The sequence below is a fragment of the Symsagittifera roscoffensis genome, chromosome 5, assembly GCF_963678635.1.
Source record: "Symsagittifera roscoffensis chromosome 5, txSymRosc1.1, whole genome shotgun sequence".
NCBI classification, from domain to species: domain Eukaryota; kingdom Metazoa; phylum Xenacoelomorpha; order Acoela; family Convolutidae; genus Symsagittifera; species Symsagittifera roscoffensis.
This window is the reverse complement of record NC_087066.1, coordinates 64,520,053-64,533,184: the sequence shown is the minus strand read 5'-3', so window position 1 is coordinate 64,533,184 and position 13,132 is coordinate 64,520,053. Positions and strand designations below refer to the sequence as shown.

The 13,132-nt window shown below is 37.1% G+C and overlaps 1 protein-coding gene across 1 annotated transcript in view; it reads left to right on the top strand.

Annotated features, from left to right (window-relative positions):
- LOC134846531 (uncharacterized) overlaps positions 1-13,132 on the top strand; it is a 108,495-nt gene that overhangs the window by 78,033 nt on the left and 17,330 nt on the right. Inside the window, exons 4-10 of the mRNA XM_063863911.1 lie at positions 2,550-2,606; positions 3,010-3,074; positions 3,297-5,010; positions 7,597-7,743; positions 8,799-9,078; positions 10,122-10,363; positions 10,595-10,875. Of these exons, the coding sequence (XP_063719981.1) occupies positions 2,550-2,606; positions 3,010-3,074; positions 3,297-5,010; positions 7,597-7,743; positions 8,799-9,078; positions 10,122-10,363; positions 10,595-10,875 (2,786 nt within the window). The remainder of the gene's footprint in view (positions 1-2,549; positions 2,607-3,009; positions 3,075-3,296; positions 5,011-7,596; positions 7,744-8,798; positions 9,079-10,121; positions 10,364-10,594; positions 10,876-13,132) is intronic.

Below are 13,132 nucleotides of genomic sequence, written 5' to 3'. Positions count from 1 at the left end.
GTAAGACATTTATTTTTGGCTGACCGACCCCAAAGTTTTTCTCTAGGCAAGCTTATATACTAGTTTTGCGGGGAGCGGAGCGCCGAAAACTGTAATTTTTGAAATCTGCTCCCCCCCCCCCCCATTGAGAAAATCCAAAATCCGCCCCAGCTTGTACCTATCTTTTTGCATCCTCCAAATTGGCTAAAAGAGTTTTATGTTTGGTCAATGTTTCAGTTTTTTTAAATAATTACTGCAAATAAAATTAGAATGTGAAATATAACGAGTTGCAGCTAGTGATTAACCTTGCGTCATTTGAGTGACAGCTGACACTTGTCAACTCTTTCGTTTTCCGTTTACCTTTTATCTCTATTTCACCTGAGGCCGCAACAAAATCTAGTTCTGTTTTGATAAAAACTAGTCTGTTACTCTTAGTCATAAGTGACGTAACACACTGACAGTCATTATGTAACAAAGCAAAGAGGAACCTTTAATGCACAAGAACATGTAAAAAAGAAAAACTAATTATAATTTTTCGAAACCTTGAACGATAAAGAACTCTACACTTAAGTTTTCATCTTTTAGTTCGGTAAGCGTCAATTTTTGTTGAGTTTGGCAAAAAAAAATTGTTTGCTCTGTCTTAAATTGAAATTGGCTTTTGGTGCCACGATTTTTGTTTTAAAACTCAACAAAAATGAAACTCAACAAAAATCATTTTTGTTTAAAATGATTAAAATGATTCCAAGGGCTTGCACTTTTTATATTTTTGGTACCATTTTTATCTTCACCGTGATCGTAGCCTTCAAAAAGCACAGAATGTTCCTACCACAGAAAATTTTTTAAAAAATAACACATTTTTTGATTTTTAAAATTTTTCCTTCCTGTTTTTTTCTCTAAGTGCTGTGAGTGGATTCATTTAGATAATATTCTGCATATTTGGGTAATTAAGGCTAAATTTATGTTGAAAATACAATAAAATTAGATAGAAAGGCATCATTTGTCTCGCTCATTACAAAGTGCATTAGATGCAAATCAGTCTGAAAAACGGAAAAATTATGACCAATTTTTTTCACTCTTGAGACAGTTTTTTTTTAATTTGTTTTGGAATTCGAATCACGACCAGTAGAACTTTAATGTGTTAATGTGATTCCACACTCTACGACCGTTCTTTAAGATAGTGACAATTAGGCGAAAATAAACTCTAGCTAATCCATATTTTATGTCGGACACTTTCAGGGAAACGGTCGGAGCAATAAACTGAAAAGAATTTTTGACCAGCCAGGGTTTTTAATTTGTTATAATTTTTCAACAGCACAACCGTGTCTAGCTCTGCTCATCTCATTATAAATGCTTCTTTGACTTGCCAATCTCATCTATATTCTTATTCCCAACCGGCCATTAGCAACATAAGACATTACAAAAATGCACAATTTAATTTTATCGCGACTGAGTAAAATAGTGATCTGAATCCACTCTGAAAAAAATGGCAGTTTTTCATTCAATTCTTATTGCATTACTTTATGTCATAGAAGCGGAAATGCAGAAGAAATGATGGCTAATAATATATTAGAATTGAATGTGGCCATAAGTAATACCCACCCATGCTATTAACCTATGGTTACATACCCTACTTGGAGGGCAGATTGATAAAAATAAAACAAATCCATTTAGAGACAGAGGCTTCATTTTTCATTTTCACTCTTTTCTCTTTTTCTACCCTTTTTAAGTCAGTTCGAAATTTATAAGCAGAATGCCTACCTTCGGTGCTAATGCCATCAATCACACGATTACTTTTTCAGCCAAATGGTCTGATTTTTTATTTCTCTTGGATTGCTGAGCTGTTTAACCTCAGCATTTTTACTTTGAAATATCATAACTTGATTAATGAAGTTGAACTTGACCTAAAATACATTTTTGCCCATTTGAACAGGGCTGAGTATTTAGATTATTTTATCAACTCTTTTGGATCTTCACTTTGATGACTGTGAACAATTTATAAGGTGAATTACAATTAATAGTAATTAATAATTAATAAAAGGCGACTGGGCAAGTAGAATAGAATTTTCCGACCTCAGTGATTTACCAAATGAAATTAAGAAGTCAGGGAAAAAAACTGCAGAACCAGAGAAACACAGTCCTAAACGCTAAACAAAATTTGGTCTAAAAATTGCATAAAGTTCGATTTTTTATTTGGAATCCAAATAATTGCTGATGAAAAGGCTTTAATATATCATCACATTTGACCCCCACAATTTTTCATCGAGTTGGTCATAATCAGACGCAAAAAAAAAACATGCGATAGATGCCATAGTTCGTCCGCTTTACTTGGTGAAGTCGTCGGAACAACAATGTTAATTTACAATATTTTTAATTTTTCAATTTGTTTTGACAGAAAAATTAATGCAAGAACTTCAAATTTTTGCTTTTCAAAAGCTTTAATTTTATACTTTATATCTTGAAGGTAATGCTTTTAATGGTAATTATTATTATGAATTTTTTAAAAAGTAAAGGAAACAAATTTACTTTTCATGCTAAAAAATTGAGTAGTTATGGTTATCTGTTCTGTTTAGGCACCAAAATCACCCGCACTACAAATTGTTTTGTCCAGTGGTCAGATCGGACAAAAGGTCAGTTGAACTTATTTTCCGCCCTCTGCTATAATGGTTTTTCTACCGTTTCGCCAATCATCGATTTTTACTATGAATCGTTCGATCATCTCGTTCATCAGATAAGAAGTTTTGAATATACACTTATTTGGCCGTAATAAAAAACCTTGTAAAACCCTTGGATGCCCGGTCGTAAAGTTGATGTTTATAACTAGTGGGGATAGCAGACTAACTTGAAGGCAACGTCAACTGAACATACTCCTGAAAAGGCACTTGGGTATTTTACCCTAACTTTAGCCCACTCAAAACAAATCAATAGCAGTCGCTTGCAAATCTGACAACCATGAATGAAAAAATCGTAACCTAGACCTCAAATAGTTTAAGAGTTTCGTCGGTCTATTAATTTGAAACATTTGGGTTTCAGGTGGGCTCTGGGGTCTCAATTTCATCTCGGAAAAAGACGCTCTCCGTTTCGTCACCTGCTGCTCGGTCAGTTATACTGCTCAACTTTCTTTAATACCACTCTATTTCAGTACGCTTGTACCCCATAAACAGGATAAACATTAATTTTGCTTCTTTCACTATGAGCGCTCAAAGATTATTATCAAAGAGTATTTTTATTACATTGCTAATCAAATAGTTTGACATTTTTTATGAAATAAAAAAAGCCAGAAAAATGAGTTTTATGCTTAAAGATTTGAATGTTTTCAGCCTCAAGCTGAGTCACCAACGAGAGTTCCCAACAACCCCAATGCACACTCATCCCTCTACCCCTCAAACACGACAGGACAGGCAGGCAGTGGATACAACCCCAATCAGACAAACACACCCCCTAGTCCTTCAAGAAGACTGCACAATGCATCGCCAAAGCACCACGCACACGCACTTTCAGCCGATTTGAACCAGTTTCGACCTTCGAGTTGTGTTCAAATGGAGGAATCCGTTCACATGGTGGGAGACATGCTGTTTATCAAAACAAACAATGGTAATAACCAGATGAACCCGAATGACCCCTCGAACCAGATGATTAGTCGGCACAACAGTCGACAATCTCCGCTAATGGCGAACCAAGTGGCTCACTGGAACAACACTGGAATGCCGTTTCCTCATACATCCTCCGGAGGGTCTTCAAGAACCCGGTCATTGACCCCTGTAGGGGGTGCTTTGCACGGTCATAGTCTCTCACTAAGCAGCCAAGTAGGTCAACCTTTAGGTCCACCAGGGTCCAGATATACAAGTCCAGTACCACCTCAGTTCTACCCTCAACCCAGTCCTAGAAGTGATTCGCCGCTCAGCGTGTCCTCAAACGGATCCTGTAGTCGCCACACGTGTGGAAAGCCACTCCCACCAGGGCCTCATAGAATGTCGAGTCCCCTGCCTCCTCCGAGTTACCTACAGCAACCATTTCATCAGTATCCCTCCAATCTTTCAAGTGATGGTTCATCAACACATCTCAGTACTCAAATGTACCCAGAAGGTCAGAGGTCATCATTCAACTACCAACAAGAGAACATATATGGTAGCATAAATGTCGTACCAGGTAGTGGCGGAAACTCGCAACAAGGAATCGCTCACACCTTTCAGGGTTACCAACCGTCCCATGCCCATTCTCATAGCAACACTAGTACAGACAATCACAGAGCGTTCTCCCCTGATCAATTACCGCCTCCAAATATGATGTATGATCCTCACAATTTTCAGGACAGATCCCAGGGTCACTCTCAAAATCATCGTCGCAAAGGGTCTGAAGGCAATTCAGTCGGCATGACAATTCCACCTCACCTTGGTCCACTTCAAACTTCAGCTCCAGCCGAAGGCGCAGGGTCTCCGTTTCTGCCTAGAGGTCTAAAGGGCGAGCAAAAAATGGCGCCCAGTAACCCGAAGCAAAATATGTCAAGTGAAGACGCCGTTGTCTATTCAGAGCTGTTTGCTATAATGAAATCAAGCAAAGACAGCAGACATAGTCCTTGCTCTACAGGTCCGTCGAATACATTAGAAAGAGCTAGCCGGAATAACCACCCAATATTACCCCCGAGAATCCCAACATCCTACCCTTATGCCGCCTTGCCATCTGGTTACCCTAGTAACGCCATTGACCCGGATCTCTTAAGTCTCAACGACGGAGAGTCTGGCTTAGAACCCGAAGCATCAAGACTTAAAAATGCCAACTCCAAGAATCCTAAAAGTGCGGTTGAAAGTTTCGGAGGTATTCCAATGTTGGAAGATTCAAAGCAAGAACAAGAACCGAGTCCAGATACCGACTCGCCAGACTTCAATGATGATCTGCCCCCGCCGACTCATGAGCAGATAGCTGCTCATGAGCAAATTTTCTACCCCCGTAATCACAACATGCTGCAAATGAACCCTGATGCAAAATACATGAACTTGAACATCCAGCCAATAACTTCACAATCTTCGGCTTCAGGTCAGTGTTATGATCTTAAAGATCAAGTTATTACACCTGCGACAGCAAGTTTCTTGTAAACAAGAACTAATTTTTCTTTTTGCCGTGAGTAACTTTTCTTACAAATTTTGTAACAAAGTGTTAACAAAAAGAAAAGGTGACTGCAACAGGTCACATGCTCATTTGCATAAGATTTACAAATAGATAACGGTGACAATGAATCGTTACATGTATAATTTAAAAGTTGACACAAAATGAAAACTTTTAATTTTTTTTTCGATTTTGCTGTTTGTGTTTCAATTGTCTAATTTTATTTAAGTGGGAAATAACGAAGTAATTTCCACTTATATAGGTCTTGATGACTTTTTTGTTTGTTTTTTTTTTCAGGAAAAAAGTATTAAAAACTGTTCACGGTCAAATTTGATTTTTCGCGTTTTGAGGTAGGATTATTTAAAATTCAGTTCGTTTTCTTTGTTAACTGAAGGCAAACTTAATTATCGAACAGCAAAAGTGAAAAGGTCACAAAAACATGGATGTTTTCTAGTTTCAAAAGCGGAATAAAAAATGCCTGTTGGCCTAGTTTTTTTTTAAATGGAATAATTTTACAAAAAAAGTGTTAACAAACAAATCCAACTCGGTATATTTTTTCAATGTGATAAAAATAGCTTCAATGGTTTTTTTTTCATCGAAACTCAAAAGTTAAATGTTCAAAAATTTTCAATCAACTCTTTTTCGGTTTCCATGTTCTTTTACGCCTTTTCAACTGTCTGTTTGATTTGTCAGTTATACTATCTAGTAGGCATTGCAAATTAGATTTTACGGTCTCTATTATGTACAGAGTAAGTTTTTGACTGAAAACAAAAATGTCGAGTTTTTCAAAAACAACGTTTTTGTTTCAGTTTTGGCGGCTTAGTTTTCAATTTAGTTTGTTTTTGAAATCCGAACTATTTTTATAGCGTGTTATTTTCAACTAATGATAACAGGCTCACTAAGTTTTGTTCCGATTTTTCATAAAAGGTTTTTGATTTTTTGGTCAAAAATTTTTATATGAGTTCCATGTTATTTTTTTTCATTTTTCTCGCATAAACGAGTAATGAATGGAAACTTACAGTATAAATAAACCAGAAAATTGTTCCCTTTTTTTGGAAAGTTCTTTGAAATTTATGGAATTATGTACGTTACTATAGGATTTTATAGGATTTTAGTAATTTTTGTTTCGACCGCTTCACGTACTTGTGGTGTAGGATTTTTTCCAGCCAATTTTGACTACCTCAGAAAAACTCGAACATGGTCATGTGTGTGTGTGTGTGTTTCAAATTGAAGCCATTTAAACCGTGATTCTTATTCTAAAAAAAAACTTTCAAAAAGTTATCTTTTTGTTGACAATAATAATAATCGTCTGAATTTTTCTGTTTTTAGACTAAATGACGCAAATAGTCAAATATACTCTTTTTTTTATTATGCTCATTAAAGTACAACATACTCTTTTTTCACTTCATTAAAGTACCATTTAATTCTTGTTTTTTGTAACTGTTATTTTCTAATTCAAATTTTTCATTGAAAATGGGAAATTAAAAAACAATAATAATTTTTTCCTTTTTTGAAGATTTTATATATTATCATATCAACTACAGGCAGAGGCGGATTTATGGGGGGCCTCCGGGATTCGATCCCATGCCGACCCAAAGGGTTTCCCCTTTGGCACATTTTAAGAAATCCATTTTTGGCCAACCGACCTCAAACTTTTTCTAAAGGCCAATATATACTAATTTTGAGGGGGAAGTGCATGCCAAAAAACCAAATTTTTTGGTAAAAATTTTCCAAAAAGTGTCCAAAAACGGCTAAATAGGGTCTTTTAAAGTGTTCTTGGAGCGCTCGGAAAATCAATTTTGTCTACCTAAAAAAAGGTCGACAAAATTTTCAAACAATTTTAGAAAATCCGCTCCCGCTCACCCTCGAGATAACCCTAAATCCGCCCGTGCCTACAGGCATACTTGTTGCATTTTGCATCGTAAACACCTGTTCTATTCGCAATTTGTGTTTTATCTTGGTTAGTTGTTGATTTTATTTGCTTAATAGCTTCATATTGCGTCATTTCATTGACAAAAAAGTAAACGTTTTGATGCATTTTTAAGTGAAGAGGCACTTTTTTCAATTTTGTGACTTCCGATTCATTTTAGTTGGCTTCCTCGTTATTCTAATTTTATAGTTTTGCTCTTTTCAACTTTGGCATGTAAATTTGTAGTGCAAGTAATGCGAATCTCTTTTGTCTCTGACCAAAATCCTGTTCTCTATAACAATTTTTTTCTGTTCTGTTCATATGTATTTATACCTAAGGTTTCGGGTATTTCGTATCTTATACTGGTAAAAAAAAACTAATACTAAAACATTTCATCAAAGCTCCAAATATCTGTTGTCTAACTAGGTTTTTTTGTACTGTTTTTTTGTCATTTTTCAAATGCTCGGAAAAATCGTCTGAAAATTTTTGTTTTCATTTAATTGATTTTTTTTGTAACTAGAGTCGTGACATTCTCTGTTTCTTGAAGCCGTCTGAGCTCTCTCTTATTCGCTGTTGTTTTTTTCTAAAAATTTTTTCAAATGTTTCAGGTCTCAACAGGTCGGTCATTTCTTCGGAGGGCTTCGTATCTCCCGGCTCTGAGGTCACCCATGTCTCCGAGGGGGGCTTCTCCACGGAGGAACTGCAGAGCAGCAAGCGGGACTCCACTGTGAGTCAGACCGACAGTGGATTCGAAGGCTAGTAGCCCCTAATGTGACGTCATTAAGTAGTTCCCTGATGCTGTTTAAGTTCAATTCCTATTCCGATAAGTTTCATTGTGATTTGATTTTCATGTCTCTAAGATAAAATATAGCGTCAATTATGAAGTTATGTTTTCATCGATCGGTATCTCATGAATGTTTGCAGCGACAGCTAAATTCAATTGATTAATTGTTGGCATTGTCGCATAGCAAACCTAAAGGCCAGTCATATCGGTCAAGGATCATTTGGATCATTTGATATGATATGATCAAAGTCGGGTGGTACTATTTGTAAATAATAATTCTGCCCTCAAGTAGCTTTGCAAACTTATTTTGATTTGGCCTAATTTTTGGACTGTTAATGATAAACAAGAACTTCCTTGGACGATAAATTGTTCTTAGATAAAAACCAGTTCGGTCTTAACGAGTGCGAACTTTCTTTTCCATTTTTCTTCTATTTGAGTCATTTATTTTAATTTTTGACATGGGAGCGGTAGCTTCAAATTTGTCGCATTATTCCGACAACAGTTTTCGGCCTAGCTATACATCGACTAAGAGACAGAGAAAACGCTCTTCAATTGACTACGCAGCTACTTATGTAATCGTGGACCGCTCTCTTATTTTCCAAGAGTCTCAATCCGATTTGATATTCGCCAAGTCGTTTCCGCCCGTCCTTGACAGTGGAAACAGTCGCACTTTAAATTCACTGACTAGTTATGCAATTGAACATAGTTTTGCTCGCAGCATCTTCTCAGATGAATCTTACGCGTATGCAACTTGTAGCGACGATGGATACCATTCGTGTGAGGCTTTAAAAGAATACATTATGATGGATCTATTATTTTTTGTTGGATCGTCTATCAGTCTTGACCTTAAGTCAGAGGCTTTTCTTGTATGATTATTGAGCTGTGAAGGGATGCTCAGGAATATTTTCTTCTAGTAAATGATATTGTTTTTCTTATCTGTATATAATTAGACCATTAAGAGCCTATTTGAAATAGGATATTGACCTCCAAATTATTATTTGATTCAAACAATTAAATTTTTTGCAGGTCACCATGGAGCTGTTTTGTCGGCTGCTGGATCTGACAACCAGTTCGCTAGCTCCAGCAACAGTCAAGCAGGTGTCCCCAATGGAGGAGGAGGAGGTAGTGCTACAGACAGGAAGGCCAGCAATAGTTCGGGGGGATCCCACCCGGCCATAAACAAAAGACAGAGCAATCCTCTAGTGACTGGCCAAGGGGGTCCATTACATAATGCGCAAATGCAGGGAACAAACAAAAACATCAACAATACGAATAGCATCAGCTCGCCTGCTAAATCAAATGCCAGGTAAAACTTGGAAAACTTTGGCATGGACAAAACTTTTTCTAAATCACCAGTTAAAAATGCTTCGTCTTACGTCATCCAATAATAAATCCGCGTCTCCTTAAAAAACATTGAAAAACATTCCTTCAGTATGATAGGTGCAAGTTTTTTGTAAACGGTTTTCCATAATTCGTTTGTATCTGAAGTGAAACTACATGCTTTAAGAAATGCCTCAGACGTGACTGTTCAAAACAGCGAAAAGAGTAGATTGCAAACTTACATTTGCTTGCTGAACCAACACACCCCCCCCCCCCCCGTTTTGTCTCGTTTTTGCAAAACCAGGTCAAATAATCACGTGGTAGCTAAATTCATGATCGAATAGGAAATCTTGTAGAGCTTGCAGAACTCGGAAAAGGGGGAATGTTTAAGATAGTGTTTGAGTTTACTAAACAACCAAGACGTCCAATCCTAACATTACTACTGAGCTCATTCCACTACTATGCGAACATAATCTACCAGAAAATATTCAAAATAGTTTTGAAAAGTACTCTCTTAAATCCTTGACCGTTTAAAGTACAGCAATATTTATTCTGAGTATTTTACATCCATTTTAAGAGGACGGGATCGTTTTATCTGCAATGAACACAAAACTGTTGCATCGGAGTGGCTATACTTTTTTTACCATCTAGTGGTAAGTCTCACCAGTGTCTGTTTGTTTTTGGCACTTGATTGCTGCACGGCAAACAGACATCACATCACAAACGCCTCAAAGCTTGCTGCGGTTTTTTCTATTAAATTATTTCGCCATCTTATGCAAAATTTTTACGCAGAAGTGCATAATAATAGTTGAATTTGACAGAACTAGAATAGCTTGGGATATCGATAATTTTTTTAGATTAAACAAAATTGATTAATTACCGAAAACCAAATTTGTAAAATTTCTTCTGGAAATCTTTTTGCTTACTTTTTCGGATGCTTTTCTAATTTCAGTATGTAATTTGATGTAATTAACCAGTTCGCGAAAAAAAATTCTCATTCAGTTTTTTGGCTACTAAATTGCGTTACAGTGACTCCTCCCCGAGCATTACGTCACACAAGAAGACATCTCAATCGTCGCACCCCCAACTACACAGCAGCCAAGGATTCAAGGGGGATCCCCACTTGACACAAGATTTAGGGGACGTTGACATTTTGGCCTGTGCAACTAGGAGACCCGATTCGTCTTGCGGGGGTTCGGAAAAGGGAAGTGATATGCGAAGCGCTACTGGAAGCACTGGACATAAAGGGTCGGCACCGAACATTTCTCACGGTCAGTTTTGGTCCAAAATTGTTGAATCGTAAGTTGCATATTTTCTGTGCGAAGATTGAAAATTTATATTACTTCATTACATAAAAAATCTTAAATTTTTCTATGTATTGACTGAAATAGCAGCTTTTCTGTTTCAGTTTTTCATCTGTGATTTAGAAAGTCTGAATTTAATACCGCTTCGTTAGTCTGCTTCTTTCATGCCTAAAATTGTATTTATTTTGTTTCTTTCAGGACTAGTTCACGGCAGTCATCAGGGAGGAGGGGATAACTCTAATTGCCTGAGCAAAGTGGGGCCAGTGGGTGGTTCCAGCGGTGGCTCTGGATCTGTAGTGGTGGCAGATGGCACATTCTTCCACTCCTCCTCTGGTGCTGCTTCACTGGACAACCTCACTGACTGTTCCTCCTCTAATCGCAGCCAGGGTTCCTCTACCCAATCCAAGGGAGACAGAGAGGGGGCAAATCATCAGGAGGTGGAGGATGACACTGTGCGAAGCTTCGTTGATTGCAATGAGGTAACTGCACAGAAATCCAATCACACCGTTGTCCTTTTAATGTTTCAGGCTAGACAGGATTAGAAACTTAATGGCCGGATAAAAACAGGATTAGTTTTACTACCGACAAACCTGGACTAGCTCTAGATCGTTTGATAAAAATTATGGAGCTATTTTAGGATTCAAACAGAAGCTATTGTTTCCTGGAAACAGAAGTTTTTGAAGTATAATCAGTCTATTCTACTGATTTAGCTGTGAGCAAGTGAGGAGTTGCAGATCTTTTTATCGATTAAAGAACAATTTCTGTACTTAGAAACTTTGACGATAAGTTGAGTGCTTTCACAGTTGGGTTTCTGTCGTTTTCGAAGTTGTAACTGGTTGCTTTTTTGCTTCAATTGTTCAACATGCGCTACAAAATTTAGCTGGAAACAGGTGGAGCTGGATTTTCCTCGGGCGAACAGACAAAGGGTAATTGAGGTCGCACATTAGTTGCGTATTTTGAAAGTGATCAAACATAGAACAGAATTACCTGCCAGTTGTAAAATATTTGATCTTAACGGCAGCATACCCACTTGAAGGGCAAATAGACTTCGTTGTCTCTCATTATACTTTTTATTCTCACTCTAAGACCTGGCAAACCAGCGAGCACCCTTTAGTATATTGTATAGGCAAGCTTCGTTGATAAGCTGCCTCAAAAGATAGCAGAAAGCACAATGGGCCATTAACTTCATATTTTTATATTCAACCGAAGCCAATTATAAACCGAAACTCATTCATAAACACCTAAAAACCGAAATGAATAGTCCGATTATGGGTGTCTAGAAGAGTAATTTTTACCGAAAAAAATTTTAATGTTTTTTTTGTAAGTGATATAATTTCACCATGTCTAAAAGTCTCCAAAATTTGAAAGAAAAAGAACGTTTTCTTCGAAATTGACATTTTTATCGAGCTCTGCTATTAATATGCTCTGCTATGTTTCGGCATTCTGAACACTTATGTGTTTCTGCGAAATGACTCTTGGTAAATACATACCGCCACCATACCGGTAGTTAACCATTGGAGAGAGAAAAGTAAATTGAGAAGAAACTTAATCTTGAAGTTAAAAGGGAAGCGTGGTTATAATTATACTGGGTACACTGTTTACCAAGGTACTGGCATAGGTATTGACCATTGGGTCGACTGATTGTTACCTCGAAACTGATTTAAAAAGTCTTACCAAACGAAAGAAAACTTAAACTGAGTTTATCTGCTAGTCCTTTTCTTGACAGTTTTTTTAAAAAGTTTTTCAGTTTTACGGAACACTTTACTTTTTCAAATGATAAAAATTAGACTCACAAAAAAAATAAAATAAATTAGACTCACATAATGAAAATTAAAAGAATTTTTACTGAGTCCTTTGCAGTTCCGAAACTTATTCACTTCGTTTTTTAAACATTTTGAGTATTCGGTTAGATGCCCACATCGAAAAAAGTACGGCCAAACATTTAAAGTCTTTTGAATGTCGAATTGTGTAAATCATTGGCTTTTCTTCTGATTGTCATTTGATCTTCTACCGACCATATAGTTCCTTTTTCTTCAATTATTGACTTCGATTCGATTAATTCTTCTCAGTCCACCCAGCTAAAGTGTGGCGTCGTTGCTTTGCTGTAATCGAAGGCTGCGAGAATTAGTTGCCCTTGTGTTCAATCGTTTTTATACCTTCAATTCTTTCCCCAATTCCTTTCCCAGCCATGGAACTCTTTGGGGATAAATTTGGTGCCATTATAACCGTTCCGTTAGATTAGAAGATCTATCGACACGAAGTAGCTGGCCGAAAAGGCGAAAGCATAATTTTCCTAAAATGTTAAAATTCTTCGAATGCCAAATCCAAGCATTGAGAATCTGAAAGTTTCATGAGCTTACAAAATATAAACCAAAAATTCGGTTTGCTGATCGTTCGATTTGTCGCTTAGCCTGTCTGTTGCTCAAATTTTTTTCGTGCGTCTCTACAAAAGGTTGGGCAAAATGAATCAACGTTGTAAATAGAGCACTCCTAATCAATCAGAGACACGACGCAGATTGTACGTTATAAACGGGTTATACCTTAGGTCCCTTCAGGGCGCAACAACAACTACCTGCATTGTTTCCAAATATTTCGGGAAACAAACAAATTCAGACCAACTACCTTCCTCCAAGTCTTGAACATTCCCTCGTGTTACGCTTTCAAGTTGGCCTGTACCAGAACTCTCTAGTCCTATTTGCGCTCAAATTTTCTCTGTTTCTGGACCTATTTACCCAT